General features: G+C 39.7%; 1 protein-coding gene across 1 annotated transcript; it reads left to right on the forward strand.

The window, feature by feature from the left end:
• Window positions 1-1,631: 1,631 nt before the first annotated feature.
• On the forward strand, window positions 1,632-2,249 carry LOC138868471 (uncharacterized). Its single transcript, XM_070146026.1, has 2 exons — window positions 1,632-2,090; window positions 2,175-2,249. Exons 1-2 carry the CDS (start codon window positions 1,632-1,634, stop codon window positions 2,247-2,249), a joined length of 534 nt encoding a protein of 177 aa, XP_070002127.1.
• Window positions 2,250-21,440: the final 19,191 nt, after the last annotated feature.

Here is a 21,440-nt window from a genome sequence, read left to right on the forward strand (position 1 = left end):
CTTAATATGAAATTTCCCTTCTCTGAATATTTTTCTTGTTGTTGCTGTGTATTTACATTGGGACTACGGATGTGGGATCCCGGTAGCTCCCCCTTGTCTGTTTACTATGGGACTGCAGGTTAGATTCCCGATAGATCCCCTTGCACAGTTATATGGAACTACGGAAATGCACCCGGTAGATTCCCCTAGTACTGGGTATTTACATTTGGGACTACGGATTGGGATTCCGGTAGATCCCCGTGCATTGATAGTTGGACTACAAGACGGGATTTCGGGAGATCCTTCGGACATATATATGATGGACTACGGGATGGTATTCTGGGAGATCCACTAGATAGTTGTAATTGGGACCACAGGATGGTATCCTGGAAGGTGCCCTAGTTGTTATCTCTATATTGAGCTGTATTTCTTTCCATGGTTTGTTTATCTCTATTCTAGTTGTTGTGGGTTCTTTCGATTCTATGTTATTTCTTACTGTTGCACTTATTTATACTATTTTATTCCACACTGTTAACCCTTATATTGTATTTAACCTCAGTAGGGCCCTGACCTTCCTCGTCACTACCCAACCGAGGTTAGGCTTGACACTTACTAAGTACCGATGTGGTGAACTCATGCCCCTTCTGCGCATGTTTTTCATGTGCAGATCCAGGTACTTCTACTCAGGCCTACCATCCTTGAGGGAGGCGACTACTTTGAGACTTCGAGGTATATCTGCCGTGTCCGCAGACCGAGGAGTCCCTTTCTATTCCTGCTTTTTAGTATTTAGCCCTTCTATATGTTCTGTTCTTATTAGACAAATTCCGGAGTTAGAGCTATGTAGTATTTCTTTTTCTTAGCTTGTGATTCGTGGTTTCCCAGGTCTTGGATTTGGTTATTGGTTTTGAAATTTATATATATGGTGTATGCCGAGCGGCACATTTAAACATTGTTATTACCTTATCTCTGTTTTTAAATTGTTTACTTTCGCAAATTTTGGTTTTCTTCCGCAATTTAGGCTTACCTAGTCGTAGAGACTAGGTGTTGTCATGATGGTTCACAGAGGTCGAACTGGGGTCTTAACAAGTTTGTATCAGAGCTCTAGGTTCGTAGGAGTCATAGATCACAAGCCGGTTTATTAGAGTCTCGTTGATCAGTACGGAGACGTCTGTACTTATCTATAAGAGGCTATGTAACCGTTAGGAAAACTTCCACTTCATTTGATTTCTTTGTCGTGCGATATTTTGACATCACAATTCTAAACTTCTGTCTTCTATTCTCTCACAGATGGTGAGGACACGTGCTACCCGAGATGATCAGGCACCCGAGCCCCTACTGCAGCCGTCAGAGGCTGGGGCCGGGGTAGAGGCCGAGGCTGTGGACGTGGTGAAGCCAGAGTACTTGCGCGAGCTTCCGCCGAGGTACCACCAGCAGATACAGCCGGAGTTCAGGAACCTGACACGCCTACTACTACTAATCCAGTTCTTCAGGAGATTTTGGCATAGTTCATGAGCATGTACACCACTATGGCTCAAGCAGGGTTGCTTCCCCTTGCTGCAGCTATATCTCAGGCCGGGGGAGGAGCATAGACTCCCACCGCCCGCACTCCTGAGCAGCGAGTGCATGTTGAGCAGGTCCCTAAGATTATTCCTATGCCACCTGCAGTGCCAGTTCAACCTGAGTACAGGGCAACGGCTTTCGAGGATGAGCAGTTGAGGCTTGAGAGTTTCAAAAAGTACAAGCCCCATGTCTTTAGTGGTCTAGCATCAGAGGATGCTCTGGGATTTCTTGATGAGTGTTACCGCATTCTCCATCCCATGGGCATCTCAGGATCAAGCGGGGTTTCTTTCACTACCTTCCAGCTTCGAGGAGCCGCCTATGAGTGGTGGCGCACCTATGAGTTAGACAGTCCAGATGACGCTGCTTCACTGACTTGGAATCGGTTTTCAGATCTGTTCCTGAGAGAGTATATTCCTCAGAGCCTCGGGGACGCATGGCGCCCAAAGTTTGAGCATTTGTGTCAGGGCGCTATGACTGTCTTAGAGTATGTTTTCTGTTACACCAGTTTGGCTAGGCATGCATTAGCCTTGGTTTCTACTATCCACGAGAGGGTTCGCCGGTTTATTGAGGGCCTTATTCCCAGCATCAGATCTAGCATGGCTCGTGAGTTAGAGATGGAGATTTCTTATTAGCAGGTGATGAGCATTGCTAGGAGGATCGAGGGTATGCACGCTAGGGAGAGAAAGGAGAGGGAGTCCAAGAGGTCTTGAGAGTCGGGCCATTATTCTGGTGCCTGTACCCCAGCTGTAGGTCATCATGGTAGGGGTTATATGAGTTGCCCTATTCATATAGCGCTTCTAGTAGCCAGTGGTATTCCAGCTCCTCCTAGACCTCAGGAGCCTTATATACACCACCGGTATCTAGCATGCCTCCTATGCGGGGTGCTTTCAAAAGTCAGTCCAACAGACCTGGCCCTAGCTAGTCACAACCACCACGTCCTACCAGAGCTTGTTTTAAGTGTGGTGACACACGTCATATGGTGAGGGATTGCCCCAGACTTGGGAGGGGTGCACCTCCACAAACTTCTCAGCCACAGCGTGCCCCGTAGAGTTCTCAGGCTATGGTTATAGCTCCAGCTGCTACCCCACCTGCTCAGCCAGCTAGAGGAGGAGGTCGAGGAGGTAGAGGTCGCCCTAGAGGGGGAGACCAGGCCAGATACTATGCCCTTCCTGCCCGTACCGAGGTTGTTGCCTCTGATTCTGTCATCATAGGTATTATATTGGTTTTCCATAGATATGCATCGGTTCTATTCGATCTAGGCTCTACTTACTCTTATGTGTCTTCTTATTTTGCTCTGCATTTGGTTGTACCTCAGGATTCTTTGAGTTCCTCTGTTTATGTTATTACTCCTATGGGAGATTCTCTCGTTGTAGACGGTGTTTATCGGTCGTGTTTGGTTGCTCTTAGTAGTTTTGAGACCAGAGCCGATTTATTGTTACTTAGTATGGTTGACTTCGATATTATCTTGGGCATGGACTGGTTGTCTCCCCATTATGCTATTCTTGATTATCACGCCAAAACTGTGACACTGGCTATGCCAGGTGTACCGCATGTTGAGTGGAAGGGTACTTTAGATCACACTCTCAGTAGAGTTATTTCTTTTCTTAAAGCTCAGTGTATGGTTGAGAAGGGGTGTGACGCGTATTTAGCTTATGTGAGAGATGTCAGTATTGATACCCCTTCAGTTGATTCAGTTCCAGTAGTACGGGATTTTCTTGATGTGTTTCCAACTGATCTTTTAGGCATGCTGCCTGATAGAGATATTGATTTTGGCATTGATCTGTTGCCAGGCACTCAGCCCATTTCTGTTCCTCTGTATCGTATGGCTCCTCCTGAGTTGAAGGAGTTGAAGGGTCAATTACAGGAATTGCTTGATAAGGGTTTTATTCGACCTAGTGTTTCACCTTGGGTGCTCCTGTCTTGTTTGTGAAGAAAAAGGATGGTTCTATGCATATGTGTATTGATTATCGCCAGTTGAACAAGGTTACAATGAAGAACCGATATCCTTTGCCTCATATTGATGATCTGTTTGACCAGCTTCAGGGCGCATGAGTGTTTTCTAAGATTGATTTGTGCTCAGGTTACCATCAGTTGAAGATTTAGGAGCTAGATATCCTGAAGACTGCTTTCAAGACTCAGTATGGTCATTACGAGTTCCTTGTTATGTCATTTGGGCTGACCAATGCCCTAGCAGCCTTTATGCATTTGATGCACAGTGTGTTCCGGCCGTATCTTGACTCGTTTGTCATTGTCTTTATTGATGATATTCTAGTGTATTCCCGGAGTCGGGAAGATCATGAGCAGCACCTGAGGACTATGCTTCAGACTCTGAGAGAGAAGAAATTATATGCTAAGTTCTCGAAATGTGAGTTTTGGTTGGATTCAGTGGCATTCTTAGGCCACGTGCAATCGAGTGAGGGTATTCAGGTGGATCCGAAGAAGATAGAGGTCGTGCAAAGTTGGCCCAGACCATCCTCAGTTACAGAGATCCGCAGTTTCCTTGGTTTGGCAGGTTACTACCGTCATTTTGTGGAGGGGTTTTCATCGATTGCAGCCCCCATGACCAGATTAACCTAGAAGGGTGCTCTGTTTCAGTGGACGGAGAAGTGTGAGATGAGCTTTCAGAAGCTCAAGACAGCTTTGACCACAGCCCCAATTTTGATACTACCTACAGGTTCGGGGTCTTATACGGTCTATTGTGATGCCTCGAGGGTTGGCCTTGGAGCGGTGTTGATGCATGATGGTAGGGTGACTGCCTACGCGTCCAGACAGTTGAAGATACATGACAAGAACTACCTTGTTCACGACCTTAAGTTAGCTGACATTGTTCATGCCTTGAAGATTTGGCGCCATTATTTATAAGGAGTTCCCTGTGAGATTTATACTGACCATCGGAGCTTGCAACACTTGTTCAAGCAAAAGGATCTAAATTTGCGCCAGAGGAGGTGGTTGGAGTTGCTAAAGGACTATGATATCACTATTCTGTATCACCCGGGCAAGGACAATGTGGTGGCCGATACTTTGAGTCACCGGGCAGAGAGTTTGGGGAGTTTGGCTTATTTACCAGCATCGGAGAGGCCTATGGCGATGGATGTTCAGGCCTTAGCCAGCTAGTTTGTGATATTGGATCTTTCGGAGCCCGGTCGGGTTCTAGCTTGCGTGGTTTCTCGGTTGTCTTTATTTGATTGTATCAGGAAGCGGCAGTATGATGACCCTTATTTCCTTGTCCTCAAGGACAAGGTTCAGCATGGTGATGCTAGGGATGTGACTATTGGTGATGATGGGGTATTTAGGATGTAGGGTCGGATTTGTGTACCCAATGTTGATGGGCTTCGAGAGTTGATTCTAGAGGAGGCCCATAGCTCGCGGTATTCTATTCATCCTGGTGTCGTGAAAATGTATCAGGATTTGAGGCAACACTACTGGTGGAGGCGGATGAAGAAAGATATAATTGGACTCGTAGCTCGGTGTCTCAACTGTTAGCAGGTGAAGTATGAGCACCAGAGATCGGGTGGGTTGCTTCAGTAGATAGAGATTTTGGAGTGGAAGTGGGAGAGGATCACCATGGACTTTGTAGTTGGGCTCCCACGGACGTTGAGGAAGTTTGATGCTATTTGGGTAATTGTGGATCGGCTGACCAAGTCCGCGCACTTTATTCCTGTGTGTACTATTTATTCCTCGGAGCGGTTGGCGGAGATCTATATCCGGGAGATCGTTCGTCTGTATGGTATTCCGTTTTCCATCATTTAAGATAGAGGTACTCAGTTCACATCATGGTTCTGGAGGGTCGTTCAGCATGAGTTAGGTACTCGGGTAGAGTTGAGTATAGTATTTCACCCTCAGACGGACGGACAGTCCGAACGCACTATTCAGATTCTTGAGGATATGCTTCATGCATGTGTGATTGAGTTTGGAGGGTCTTGGGATCACTTCTTTCCATTGGCGGAGTTTACTTATAACAATAGCTATCAGTACAGCATTCAAATGGCGCCGTATGAGGCTTTATATGGGAGACGGTGTAGATCCCTGGTGGGTTGGTTTGAGTCGGGTGATGTCAGATTATTGGGCACAGACTTAGTTCAGGATGCTTTGGAGAAGGTTAAGGTGATTCGGGATAGACTCCGCACAGCCCAGCCCAGACAGAAAATTTACGCAGACCGGAAGGTTCATGATGTTTACTATATGGTTGGAGAGCGGGTTCTGCTTCGGGTTTCACCTATGAAGGGCGTTATGAGATTCGGGAAGAAAGAGAAGTTGAGTCTGAGGTTTATTAGCCCTTTTGAGATATTGAGGTGTGTTGGGGAGTTTGCTTATGAGCTTGCCTTACCTCCCAGCTTGGATTGAGTTCATCCGATATTTCATGTTTCGATGCTCCGGAGGTATCACGGTGATCCGTCGCACGTGCTAGATTTCAGTTCAGTCCAGTTGGACAAGGATCTATCCTATGTTGAGGAGCCAGTTACGATATTGGACAGGCAGGTTAGAAAGCTGAAGTCCAAGAACATTGCATCAGTAAAGGTTCAATGGCGGGGTCAGCCGGTCAAGGAGGCGACCTGGGAGACCGAGCAGGATATGCGCAGCCGTTACCCTCATCTTTTTACTACTTCAGGTATGTCTCTATGCTCGTTCGAGGACGAACGAATGTTTAAGTGTAGGAGGATGTGACGACCCGGCCGGTCGTCTTAAGAATTAACGCCTCGATCTCCTATTAACTGCTTTCCCCAAGTTTATTTCTGCTATTTTGATTTGTCGGGATGTTCGATTTTGAGTTTCGGAGAGTTTTGGGACACTTAGTCCCTAAATGAGAGCTTAAGTGTTGGAAAGTTGACCGTAGTCGGAAAAGGGTGAAGACGGCCACGGAATGGAAATATGATTGTTCCGTTAGCTCTGTTGGGTGATTTTGGGGTTAGGAGCGTGTTCGGATTGTGTTTTGGAGGTCCGTAGCTAATTTAGGCTTGAAATGCTGAAAGTTGAATTTTGGAAGTTTCTGGTTCGATAGTGAGATTTTGATCCAAGGAATTCTGAGAGTTGCAGTAGTTCCGTTATGTCATTTGGGATGTGTGTGCAAAATTTCAGGTCATTCAAAGGTGGTTTGGTGGGGGTTTTGATCAAAAGCGGAATTCGGAAATTTTTTGAAACTTAGGCTTGAATCCGATGTGTTTTGATTGTTTTGATGTTGCTTGAAGTGTTTTGTAGATTAGTACAAGTTTGAATAAGGTTTTAGGATATGTTGATGCCTTTGGTTGAGGTCCCAGTGGCCTCGGGTGTGTTTCGGATGCTGAATGGATCATTTCAAGTTGTTAAAAAGTTGTAGGTTTTTGTTCAGCTGTTGCAGAGGGATTTTACCCTTTGCGTTCGCGAGTGGACCCTCGCGTTCGCGAAGAGTCAGTGGGGGGTTGATGGAATTTTGCCTTCTCGCATTCGCGAGGAAGTCTCCGTGTTCGCAAAGGGTGGTGATGTTTGAGCATCGCGTTCGCGTAGAAGGAAGTGGCCAGCTGGGTTCGAGGTGGAATTGCTCTTCGCGTTCGCGAGAGGTGTAACGCGTTTGCGAAGGGTTGGTCAGCGGAAGCATCATTTTCGCGAGAGCAGTGTTGCTTTCGCGTAAGAGGACTTTTGGTCAACAACTTTATGTGCTTCGCGAACGCGAGGCCTTGACCGCGTTCGCGAAGAAGGAATTAAAACACCTAGGCAAAATGTTTAAAAAGGGTTATTTCGCGAATTTTAGCCTAGTTTCCTCCATTGTTAGGCGATTTGAAGCTTTTTGAAGAGGGTTAAAGAGGGATTCAAGGGGAATCACTTGGAGGTAACATTTTTGACTTCATAACTCGTTTTTTGTGATTAAATACCTGATTAGTGGTGGAAATTTTGGGAGAAATAGGTAATTAGGGCTTGAGTTTAAGAGAAACAAAAAGGGGTATTTGAGGGGACAATTGAACTCCTATTTTAGTGTTCTTGTTATGCATAGACTCGTGAGAGTATGAGGATTCCGAAAATATAAATTTCACCCGATTCCGAGATGTGGGCTCGAGGGGCATTTTGGTCATTCTTACCTAATTTCGCGTATTAGCTTAGAATTTAATTGTGGAATCAGTTACTTCAGGTGTTATTTACAATATGAAATTGAATTGAATAGATTTGAGCCATTTGGAGTCAGATACTCGTGGCAAAAGCGTGGTTTCGGGTTGACTTGAGCTTGTTCGAGGTAAGTGGCTTGTCTAACCTTGTGTGAGGGATCTTCCCCTTAGGATTGATATATTTGGTAATTGAAATGCCTTGTACGTGAGGTGACGAGTGTGTACTTGTGCAAATTATTGGAAATCCGGTTTTCTTTAAGTACTTATCAGTATGTTCCTTCTCCTACTTTTATTACTTGAACTATTAAGCCCGTCATTAGCTTAGGAAAGGATGTCTAAGTGATTTAATTGCTTTAATTGTTCAATATGTATACCTAAACTCTGTGCAGCATGCTAGGCTAGAATTATTTGTTGCCTTAATATGAAATTTCCCTTCTCTGAATATTTTTCTTGTTGTTGCTGTGTATTTACATTCGGACTACGGATGTGGGATTCTGGTAGCTCCCCCTTGTCTGTTTACTATGGGACTGCGGTTAGATTCCTGATAGATCCCCCTGTACAGTTATATGGAACTACAGGAATGCACCCGGTAGATTCCCCAATACTGGGTATTTATATTTGGGACTACGGATCGGGATTCCGGTAAATCCCCGCGCATTGATAGTTGGACTACGGGACGAGATCCTGGGAGATACTTTGGACATATATATGATGGACTACGGGACGGTATCCCGGGAGATCCACTGGGAGTCCGACTTCGATATGCGGAGCCGATATCCCCATCTTTTCTCCAACTTAGATACTTTTCTTATATCCATCGTTTTGAAAGTAAATTCTGTGTTCCAAGGCCTCAAAAACCTCTTTTTGTCTCACCACGATTTGCGTGCGCAGTCCGGGCGCATTTTCGGAAAGCTTTTATGTGAAATCTAAGTAAAATAAGAAAATTGGCCTTTAAAATTGATTAAAGTTGACTTTGGTCAACATTCTTGGTAAACAGATTTGGACCCGTGATCGGACGGTCCTGTAGGGTCCCTAGTAAAATATGGGACTTGAGCATATGCCCCGAATCGAATTCCGAGGTCCCAAGCCCGAGAAAAGAATTTTTAAAGAAAATTATTTGCTGGAAAATATAAAGGCTTTTAGAAGTGAAATAATGCATTTTCTTGATGGTATCGGGCCAGTATTTTGGTTCCGGAGCCCAGTACAGGTTTAAAATGATAATTTCGTCGAATCCGTGAAGTTTGGTAAGAATCGGAGTTCGTGTGGTATAAATCGGACATATATTTGAGAAAATGGAAATTTTGATGTTCTTAAGGAATTTCATGAATTTGAGGTTTAATTCGTAGTTGTTGATGTTATTTTAATGATTTGATTGCACGAGCGAGTCTGTATGATGTGTTTAGACTTGCGTGCATGTTTGGTTTGGAGCCCCGAGGGCTCGGATGAGTTTTGTATAGGCTACGGGGTGAATTGGACTTAGAAAATTGCAGTCGGTGTCTGTATTTTTGCCAAGGACTCTGATCTCGCAATAGCGAGATCAGGCTTCGCAAATGTGAAGTTCTCATGTTTGGGAAATGCGACCCAAGCGTCGCAAATGCGAACCAAGCCTGGGCAGGCCCTCTTCGCAAATGCGAGCACTGGGTGGGAATTGTGAAGCCTGCCTATCGCAAATGCGATGTTTTCCTTTGCAATTGCGAAGATGACAGGATTCAAAAGGGGTTTGCAATTGCGAACCCTGGTCGCAATTGCGACATCTGAGACCTGCTAAATGAGATTTTTGACGGGATTTCATCCATTTTTCAAACTCTTTCAAACCCTAAACTCTCTTAGGCGATTTTCCAAAGAAGGATTCTTCTCCAAATCATTAGTAAGTAATTTCTAACTTGTTTTCTTCAATCTATAACATCTTTTTACATGATTTCATTTCAAAATCAAGTGGTTTTCATGGGAAATTGGGTGATTTTGGGTTGAACTTAGGATTTTCAAATTTTGGGGATTTGGACCTCGATTTTGAGGTCCGATTTCAAAACTAAATAGATATTTGAGTTCGTGAGTGAATGGGTGATCGGGTTTTGGTTCGAACTTCGGGTTTTGACCAAGCAGGCCCGGGGTCCATTTTTGACTTTTTGGGGATATCAATGGGAAATCTATTTTCATGCATTAGAATTGGTTTATTTAGCATATATTAATGTTATTAAGTAAATTGTGACTAGATACAAGTGAATTGGAAGTGGAACCGAGTGGTAAAGCGGTAGTTGAGGCTTAATTTGTTCGTGGAATCGAGGTAAGTTTTTGGCCTAACTTTAGCTTGAGGGAATAGGAGTTGTGGTCTTATTTTCTATGTGCTAAGTATTGAGTATGACGTATAGGTGTGGTGACGAGTTGTCACGACCCCGGTTCGCCCTCCGAGAACCATCGTGACGGCACCTAGTCTCTACGACTAGGTAAGCCTAAATTGCGAAAGATAAACCAAATTGCGTAAATTAAACGAGTTAAGACAGAATTAGAGTGATAAAATAGTATTTAAAAGTGCCGCTCGGCATACACAATATTTAACTCTCAAATCAATACATACTTCCAAGACCCGAAAACCCATGAATCACAAGCTAAGGATATTACATAGTGCTCTAACTCCAGAATAGTCTAAAACAAGTAAATACAGAAGGGCTATAACTACAAGAGAGAATAGAGAGAGACTCCTCGGTCTGCGGATGCGGTAGATATACCTCGAAGTCTCCGAAGGGTTGTCTCGCCTCAAGGATGGTAAGTCTAAGTCAAGGTACCTGGATCTGCACATGAAAAACATTCGCAGAAAGGGCATGAGTACACCATAGCGGTACTCAGTAAGTGTCAAGCCTAACCTCGGTCGGGTAGTGACGAGGAAGGTCAGGGCCCTACTAAGGTTAAATAAAATATAAAGTTCAACAGTGTAGAACAGAACAGTATAATTAAGTACAGCAATAAAAGTAACACAAGATATAAAGGGCAACAACAATTATTACAGAGACAAGGTAAACACAGAAAGAAAATATGGTTCAGCACCAAAGTAACAATTGAGGATCTCCCAGGATATCGTCCTGTAGTCCCAAATATACATATCCAATGGGTCTCCCGGGATCCCGTCCCGTAGTCCAACTTATAGTGCGCGGGGATCTACCGGAATCTCGTTCCGTAGTCCCAAATGTAAATACCCAATACTAGAGGAATCTACCGTGTGCATTCCCGTAGTTCCATATAACTGTGAAGGGAGATCTACCGGAATCCCACATCCGTAGTCCTAAAATAAATAGGCAAGGGGGGAGCTATCGGAATCCCACATCCGTAGTCCTAATGTAAATACACAGCAGCAACAGGAAAATATTCAGAAATGGCAATTTCATATTAAGGCGAACAAGTAATTCTAGCCTAGCATGCTGCACAGAATTTAGGTAAGGCAGTTTGAACAAGTAAGGCAATTAAGTCACTTAGACATGCTTTCCTAAGATAACAACATGCTTAATAGTGCAAGTAATAAAAACAGGAAAGGAACCATACTAGTAATTACTTAAAGAAAATCGGATTTCCAACAATTAGCATAAGTACGCACTAGTCACCTCACGTACAAGGCATTTCAATTACCAAACATACCAAATCCTAAGGCGAAGGTCCCCCACATAAGGTTAGAGAAGCCACTCACCTCGAACCGGCTCAATAATCAATCCGAAACCACGCTCTTGCCATGAGTACTCGACTCCAAATGGCCCAAATCTATTCAATTCAATTGCATAATGTAAATAACACTTCAAGTAACTGATTCTACAATTAAATTCTAAGCTAATATACGAAATTAGGTAAAATAACCAAAATGCCCCTCTGGCCCACATCTCGGAATTGGGTAAAATTTATATTTTTAGAATCCTCATATTCTCACGAGTTCATGCATACCAAAATTATCCAAATCTAAGGTCAAATTCCCAATCAAAAGTCGAATTTTAGGTCTAAGAACTTTCTTCCAACTTTTTCCCAATTTTCACCTCCAATCCGAAATTAAATAACGAAACTAATTATAGATTGATGGAATATAACTAGAAAGGGTTAAAGAATTGTTACCCACTGATCTCCTCTTTAATTTCCTCTCAAAATCGCCCTCTCCCGAGCTCCAAATCGAATTTCCAACTTTTGAAACTAAACCCTCAAAATTTCATATTTCTGCCCCAGCTGTTACCGCATCTGCGGTCCCGCTTTTATGGAACAAGGGTCACATCTGCGAATTCTCACTTAAAACCAGTTTCTGCTTCTGCGGTAGACCATCCGCACCTGCGGTCTTGCAGGTGCGATTCCCCTCTCGCACCTGCGGCTCCTGCTGGACCTCTCCAATTTCACTCTACGACCACAGAGCCGCTTCTGTGGTGCCGCACCTGCGGGACCCAAACCCAGGTGCGGTTATGACAGAAAAACAGCTGAAGCTACAACTTCAAAACTCCAAAATTCTTCCGTCAACCATCCGAAATCATTCTGAGGCCCCCGTGACCTTAACCAAACCTACAAATATATCCCATAACTTTATTCAAACTTGTTCCAACCTTCGGAACGCTCAAAACAACATCAAAACACCTATTTTTCATCGGATTCAAGCCTAAGAATTCTAAAAACTCTAAAACTACATTTTCGATCAAAAAGTCTATCAAACCTCGTCCGAATGACCTAAAATTTTGCACACACATCACATTCAACACTACAGAGCTACTCCAACTTCCTAAATTACATTCCGACCCTCGGATCAAAATCTTTCTATCGAACCGGAAACTTCAAAATTCGACCTTTCGGCATTTCAAGCCTAAATTAGCTACAGACCTCCAAACACAATCCGTACATGCCTCTAAGCCCGAAATCACCCAATAGAGCTAATGAAACTATCGGATTTCTATTCCAAGGCTGTCTTCACACTGTTCCGACTACAGTTAATTTTCCAACACTTATGCTCTCATTTAGGGACTAAGTGTCCCAAAACTCTCCGAAACTCAAAACCGAACATCCCGGCAAGTCAAAATAGCAGAAATAAACTCGAGAAAAGCAGTTAATAGGGGATCAGGACATGAATTCTTAAGACGACCGGCCGGGTCGTCACACGAGTATCTATACGTTGGTGTCAAGCATGCCCGTGAGTCTTATACTATGATTGTTGTGACCCTGTTATGTATTGTTCGTGCTTAATATGATGATTATAAATGTTGAACAAGGCTTATGAAGGTATTCTTGGTAATTGACCATTGTTGAGCATCGGCTCAAGTGGAGACTTATCTTGTGAAGTGATGGTGGAAACAAGATGAGGTTTATTGTTGATTCCCTTGCCGGGATGTTATTGTTTATGATATTGTTTCCCTTGCAGGGGTGTTATTGCTTATGATATTGTTTCCATTGCTGGGATATTGTTGTTATACTACTGTTTCCTTGCCGGGATTCTCTTGTGATTGGTGTTGATTTGTATATTGGGATCGGGTTGTACTCCGCAATAATATTATATGGGATAGGGTCGCACGCCACAATAATATTATATGGGATCGGGTTGCACGTCACAACACGGAGTAATAAGGGTGGACAGGTGGGGTCGGGTTGCACGCCACAATATCATTACATGATTGAGATCGGGTTGCACGCCGCAACAGTATTATATGATTGGGATCGGGTTGCACGCCGCAACAAGAAAGAATAAAAGTGAATATTGATTCTTATGATGAGAACGAGAGTAAATACACGAAGGGTGATGCCGTGCATTTGTTACTATTTTTCTTATTCTTGCTGATATGAAATTATGTTGTTCTTTGTGCTTCTCTACTGGAATTATGTTAGTACTTGATATTCCCTGTGGCATGTTCCCCCTTCCCATCTTTAACTGTTAGTTTCTGTTATCATTATTTGCCGTATATAATTTAACTGCACAGGTTTATTTGGTAGTCTTGTCCTAGCCTTGTCACTACTTTGCCGAGGTTAGGCTCGACACTTACCAGCATATGGGGTCGGTTGTGTTGATACTACACTTTGCACTGTGTGCAGATCCTGGTGCTGGAGCATTTGGACCACAGTGAGGTTGCTGCATTTAGTCCAGCGGAGACTTGAGGTAGTCATGCAGACGTCCGCAGGTCTTGGCATCCCCTTCTATCCTATTTCTTTCTGTTCTTACTTATTTCAGAGACAGACATGTATTTTTCTTTGTTCAGACCCTATTTGTAGTATTCTTAGATAGTCTATGAGATTGTGACACCAGTTTTGGGTGGATTATTTCTATGGAATCGTATTTGTATTAAGTTGAATTATTAGATTTCGTCTTCCGCATTTCTTTTTATTATTATTGTTCCGCTGTTGATCATATGTTAATTTGTAACTGTTAAAAAGGTTAATGAAAAAGGGTAATAAAATCTGTAACACTTGGATTGCCTAGCTTTTATGAGTAGGCGTCATCACGACTCCCGAGGGTAGAAATCCGGGTCGTAACATTAACAAAGTAAAATTGTATAATATTTATGCAATAAAAAACCGAAAACCCAACCCCTAATAAAACCGAACCAATCCAAACCGATATAGTTGGTTTGGTTCGATTTTGATAAAAATCGAACCAACCCGGTCCATGTACACCCCTATTGCTAGTATAACGTCATACTTAACTTTCTAGCAAGAAACATAAGTGCACCCATTGCACTAAGACATAAAATAAATCATCTATGTCATACAAGGATTGCTGAAACTTTATTTAACAAATTTTTCGAGAACCTATATGTGCTTCAGAACAACTTAAATCCTTCAAGGATTTTCATTATACACATATCAAGTTTTTCATATATTGCCATATTAAAACCTAAAAGTAATTTTATCCACCAAAGTCTTGTGCCACAAGTCATCTTTATGTCTATCGACTTAATTTTTTATTTCACTTTTTGCATAATGGACTATCCGTCCAACTTCATATTTTCAGGTGAAGTCAATTTTCATTGCGTATTTTTCATTTGGCCAAAATTTTATCTGTCCATATTCCATGACAGATTTGAGATTAAGATCCTCGTCAATATTAATAAAATTGAGCTATATTACATCGACAATATTGTCGACGATCATTTTATATCGGTTTCATCATTACTCAATAAAGACATAACTTATTGAGATTTCTTTATCTCATTATTTTGAGGTACATGGGCATCTCCCATGAGGTCTTTATAAAGTGTTATGTCGTGGTGTTCTTCTAGAGCACTTACCTCCTTATTATGACCATCTTGATTGTTTGCTCCTCTCCTTCTTCAAGGAGTTTTATCTTTGGAACCGATTAGTCAATTACGCTTCATGTGTGCCATAGACTCTATCTAACATGAACTTTATTCTATTTGGAGCATTAGCAGCTGAAATATGATATTTAACTTTGTGTCAGCAAATATGCCTAGAAATATTTTGCAAATGAATTATCACTTAAACCTCAAGTTCACTTCTTGTACGAGGATCTAGATGTACTCATAATAATTCATTCCATGTATTACTTTTTCAGCTGCCCCATTTTCTTCCCCTAATGTTGGGATCACCAATACATATTCTAACCTTATTTGGGGACCCATCTTTATGCATTGTGGTGGAATAATTAAATCATATAGCACATCCATATATTTAGATGAAAATTATTTGGTTCCTGACCCTAAATCAATTGTGATAGGGAGAATTTATCATAACTTGTTGGCTAGATGTGTACAAGCGTTGTCGTATATTAAATAATATACCTCATACCAAATTTCTTTTTCGGAATTTTGTTCTCATAACCAATGGTTTAGCTATAATTGGAGGCATACAATTTTTGCTAAACCAACTTGGATTTAAATAAGCATTATCAAGATAAATCATCATAATTTATATTTTGGAACTCTACTCTAATAATTTGAGCAAGCAACCTTGCAAAAGCCAAACTGCAAGTTGATGACAAACGCACATGTGACCATATAATAGATGTATCTATTAAAATCTTATAATAGTAAACGGTCCACATGGAAGGTAATATATATATATATATATATATATATATATATATATATATATATCACCTTTTATTAGTTCCAAAAATCAAGGGATTCGGTCCCAACCTTAACTGGTATATCATAAGAATAAGCAGCACAAGAGAATTCTTGAAGAATCTTCTATTTCTTTAATATATGCTGATGTAAATTCTCAATTAATTTTTGCATCATAATTGAACCGGGATGCCAGCTAATATTTGTTTCAGTAAACCTCTAGTTTACTTATGGCATGTGATTGCATCATCATGCTTATACTTGTGTAGTACAAATAGAAGGAAAGTCGGGTAACTTTTTCTATTTATCCGGTATGAATACAGTAATATGAAGATATCCAATATTCTTTTCATTTATAGTCTCAATATGCCAACCACTTTGGCTTATACATTTGAAACTCAAAAAGTTTTTTTGAGACTTACTACAATATCAATGTTATGAATAATTCTATACATCCGGGTAGTGACCAATTAGTTCTTCTGGAGCTCTTAATTAATTTTGTACAACAAGATCTTTTATCACAATATTCAATTGTTGAATATCTCCTCCACAGAAAAAATTATATTATTATAATCATGGTCAATTATCATAGGCAAAATTATTTCTTGCTTTAATTTTGCCTTTAATAATTTTTTGTAAGGCATGGCAAAAAAAATTTGGCGTATCACATGTACATGATCAATGACGTATCCAAATAACTACACAGTAATATTCATTATCGTTCTTTCTCTCAAACCTTCCTTAGAGGTGAGTTGTACTATGTATCCAGTCATGCATTGTACGTCTTTATTCATTACTTTTATCACATATTGCTATATTCACCTTCATGAATGAGTCTTCATTTTCAATGCATATCACAAGTCACATTCTCTTCAAAGAATGAAGTATAATTATCGCGATGTATTTTATAAATTTTTCATACCAATTTGATGGTAAATATTTCCTTCACCCTTTGAAGGATTACTTCGAGATCTCTTATTGTTCTCCTTTTATAGTTACCATAGTGATGACAATTATTATTTTGTCCCTTGTCATGCCCTCGTACATTCATACAGTCATGAAAAATTATTTTGTCTTCTTTCAGACTTATCATATACTGTTACCACATTCGCTTCACTGAATGGAGCATATCAAGTAGGACGGGCTTCATAATTTTTCATCAAAAGTGCATTGTTCACCTCAATCTTTATTACGATGCATTGGGACTCAAATCCAATGCCTTGCCCAAAAGATATGTTAGACCATAATGCGTTGGAACTCGAGGACAAGAGGGGTTGCTCTGATGGTAAGCAACCTCCAGTTCCAACCAAGAGGTTGTGAGTTCAAGTCTCCCCAAGAGCAAGGTGGGAAGTTCTTGGAGGGAAGGATGTCGGGGGTCTATTTGGAAACAACCTCTCTACCCCAGAGTAGGGGTAGGGGTAAGGTCTGCGTACACACTACCCTCCCCAGACCCCACTAAATAGGATTATACTGGATTATTGTTGTTGTTATTGTTATTATAATGCGTTGGAACTCGAATCTAACATCTTTTCATCAACATAATACGTTACTTGAACCCACTGTCTTTCTCTCAATCTTTGGTATAATAGGCCAAGATTCACTAGGACTCGCCCTCGAGCCTTTAAATATATTTTCACGTATGGTGGTCAAAAATTTCTTAAAATTTGTAATGCTAATGACATCACACGTCACAAGACTTAATTATGAAAAGCATCGCCGGTGGACAAATTCATACTAAACCTTTGTAGAAGGCTTGTACAGACCTCAAGAAGGCCAAACACTTTAATTTACACATTACCACACAAGTTCTCTACCGCATTCTTCAATCCAAAAGCTCAAAACAGATTTTCCTACTTTCCTGCATAACTTAGAATATTAAATTGGAGAGCTCATAAGAAAAGAATAAGTAACAAATCACTAAGCACCCCAAAAATAAAGGAAAACTTATATTTCCTTGATTTCACACGTAAAAGAAAGCAAGGCACCATTCCAACTAGAGAAATTTAAACCAAAATTACCGTCTAAAAACAACCATATTGCAGGGCTCCCACATATAAAATATATCATAGCAAAATTTGAATAGATGCGAAATAATTATAGTGAAATACATGCATATCTCATGTAAGCGCTCCCATCAGTTAGCACTAATTTGTAGCACATCTAAAAATCATAGCTTCTCAAGTTTCATTACTTGTCATAGGTAGTTCCTATTTACATCTAATGGTCTGTTAATCATAAGCATTAAGAAAAACTTCACATGATGTACCAACATAGAAAACTTCATGCGTCAACGAGTACACATATTGCACACAATTTAATGCAAAGGTGGGTGAAGAACGTATCTGTGCACTAGAAAGTTTCTCCGCTAGCGCATTCATTAGACCTTTATAACTCAATTGATTAGAGACTCGTGTTGATAACGTTTTAAGAAATTAAGTTCAAAGTAACAATATGAAACAATAAAATAGACGATAGATGTAAAGAGGAAAAGAGAACTTTCTTATTTCATAAAGTGTTTTCGAAGTGTATACAATATCACTTCTCATCCTCTATTTATAGTATTACATAGAAGAAGTATACAAAAGAATGCCATAAACATGGCATTAAACATTTGAGAACATAGAAGAGATCATGGGAAGGTTATGGAGATATGGAAGTTACACTATAATGGTGAGAAGTAGTGAGGGTTATCTACATAACGGAGAAGAGTAATGAGAGTTATATTTGATTAGTGGACATCCATAAATATGTATTTCATAACATAGATACGAATAAAAGAGTCACAAAAAAAATCACTGCCTCTTCTATGTATAATTTTTGTTTTGGATTCAAGTTATATATATTGATAGTATATTTTTTACACTATTAGTATATTTTAATATGTGATAATAGGTTAATAATCACTTTTACCATATTATTATGGTAATACTTTTCAAAAGATTTACTTTTTACATCGACGTCATAAAACTTAAACTCATTAGTTTTTTACACGCAAACATTACCACCGTTGATTGATTGCTTTATTTTTTTGGTAAGCTGGATAAAAATTAATTAAAAATAGTTCAAAATATAGACAGTTAAGGAGCATTTCTCTCCGGCAGTACATAAATTATTTCAACCAAATTAGCATTAAATTCCAAAATCTGTCTAGTAAAATTAGTTTCTAACATGTCTGCCCCAAAAATAGCATTAGTAAACACGGGAGGAATTACTAGGATTTTTAGACTATCAAAAAACTTCTTCACAACCTCTTCATTTGCCGGCGTTTAGTCTCGGAAGGCAAGGTGGCAGCCTTATGCAAATTGAAAGGCAGAATAGTAGCCTTATGCAATGCAAATGCAGATGGAGACAACGTTTAATCTCAGAAGGCAGGATGGTAGCCTTATGCAAGAAATAAGACAACAAATGACAGTAGAATTTTCTAAGTTGATAGCAGATTGTGGCGTTGTGATTACTGGGAACATTGTGACATACGGAATATCACCGGTGTGTGCTGATAACATATGTTGGTCAGTTGAAGATCAGGGACTCGAATATTCTTAAAACAGCTTTCAGGACCCGATATGGTCATTATAAGTTCTTGGTGTTGTCTTTTGGGCTGACCAATGCCCCAACAGCATTCATGCATTTGATGAACAACGTATTTCGGCCTTATCTCGACCCGTTTGTCATAGTCTTAATTGATGATATTTGGTGTACTCACGTAGTCAGGAGAAAGTATTATAAGTAGGATGGCCATGTTGAATCATTCTAATTACATCAACAGGTTCTAATTATATTAACATGCTCCCATTTCACATTGTTGTGAATTTGGCCTTAAGAAAATGGATATATTATGTAGGCTCATGGCCCATTGGTTGTCAATCTAAGGACCCCAATTAGTTGGAATGAACTTCAAGAATATTCAACCAAGGCTAGAAATTAGAGGAAAATCTACACAGTATAATCATCCTTCAAAATAATAGTCCGCGAATATATATTCTTTATATATTTGGCTAGCGTCGGTATTATATTTGGCCAATCAGGCCAAATATGTTAAGAGCTCAAAATTAAAGGAGCAAATATCATTTATAGCCATTCGGGCCAAACCTATAACATTCGGTAGCCCAAAATTACAATACACATTTTATAGTCCAAAATAATTCCAGTGGCTAGCCCAAAAGTACTGCTTTCTGCTTTTTTCTTCAGCAATTCCAATTTTTGTTCTGTGATTCCTCGATTGAGCTCTTCAATTTCTCGATTCTTCGTTTGATCACATCGTTCTCGTGAAGAAGCTGGGATTTCTCTTACTCCAATGCCGCTATCTTCTGTTTCAGTGCAAAGGTTTTCGACGCAACATCGAATGTTTCATCGACGACGATCTCCACAGCACATCGTCATAAACCTCGCCGTTAGTAATGTTTTCATCCGCCATAGTCAAACCTGAAAATAATATGCAAAATTGTTGAAAAATGGAGAATAAATAAAATTGCAGTTTATTTCAGCAGCCAAAAATACAAAAATTCTCCTCAGAATTTGAAAAAATAATCCGAAAATGAGTAGATCTGCAACAGCACCATGGAAGCAGCTTCTTCTCAAGTCCCTCAGCTCCAATTCCCATCTTAAGCATTCCACCTACTTTCAGCTCGTAAAATCCCTTCATTTTTGTTCTATTTTTTTCTTAATTTTATTAAAATGAATTTCTAAAAAACAATAAAAATCAATTTTTTATGATCTAATTTTGCTTTTGGTATTATTAGGCTACTGTTGGATCCAATGGCAGACCTTCTAATCAAACTGTTGTCTTCGGGTCTGTTTTCCAGCCTTTTAGGCTTATAATAATGCTAAATTCAGAGAATTTTTCATTTTCATTTTAGATGTTTTGTTTTGTTTTTTGCAGAGGGTTTCAAGATGGTACTAACAAGATTCAAATTAGTACATTAAATTATACAAAATTTATACATTGTATAACAGTCTATACACTTTGGATACACAAAAGCGCTCGGGATACATTAATAATATATTATGGATACATTGGAAGATGCATGATACACCCTATATATAAATTTTATGCAATCTATATACTAAATAGAGTTTCACTATACAAAAAATATACAAAAATAGACTGTCATTATACAACAAATATACAAAATAGACTGTCATTATACAAAACATATATAAAATAGACTGTCATTATACAAAAATATACAAAATAGACAGTTACTATACAAAAAATATACAAAATAGACTGTCACTATACAAAATATATACAAAATAGATGTAACTATACAAAATATATACAAAAAAGAAGGTAACTTTACAAAAATACATTATACACTCTAAATACACAGTTTGCACACATTACACATACAAAATATGTATATAATTTATATACACTATGTTTACATATTAGAAAATACACATGTACATACAATTTTGATACATTGTTCATTACATTGTTCAGACAGATTATACATTCACGATACAAAATACACTTGGGGTACACAAATATATACACTTTAGATACACAAGCACACTCGAGATAGGCTCAATATACACCAAGGATACACTGTCGAACTTAGGATACAATATTTATACATTGCAAAATAATATATATATATATATAACTTTTCTACAAAATTATAATTCATTAAAATTATCCTGTATATACAACTTTATACATACATATATATGCACACACACCTTATACATGTATATATGATTGAACTTTTCTCAACTATTGTTTTTCCACTTATATGATTGAAAAAGACCAAGTTGAACTTGGAAATTAACTAAAGAAAGGAGATGAAAATCACCACTAATTATG

The sequence above is a fragment of the Nicotiana sylvestris genome, chromosome 5 (genome assembly GCF_000393655.2).
Source record: "Nicotiana sylvestris chromosome 5, ASM39365v2, whole genome shotgun sequence".
In the NCBI taxonomy this organism is placed as follows: Eukaryota; Viridiplantae; Streptophyta; class Magnoliopsida; order Solanales; family Solanaceae; genus Nicotiana; species Nicotiana sylvestris.

What these genes read in the sequence shown, in the direction of transcription:
- LOC138868471 (XM_070146026.1), top strand. Translation starts at nt 1,632, where the DNA reads ATGCCACCTGCAGTGCCAGTTCAACCTGAGTACAGGGCAACGGCTTTC. An exon ending in TTTCTACTATCCACGAGAGG is followed by an intron (nt 2,091 to 2,174) that starts GTTCGCCGGTTT and finishes TCTTATTAGCAG; the next exon opens with GTGATGAGCATTGCTAGGAG.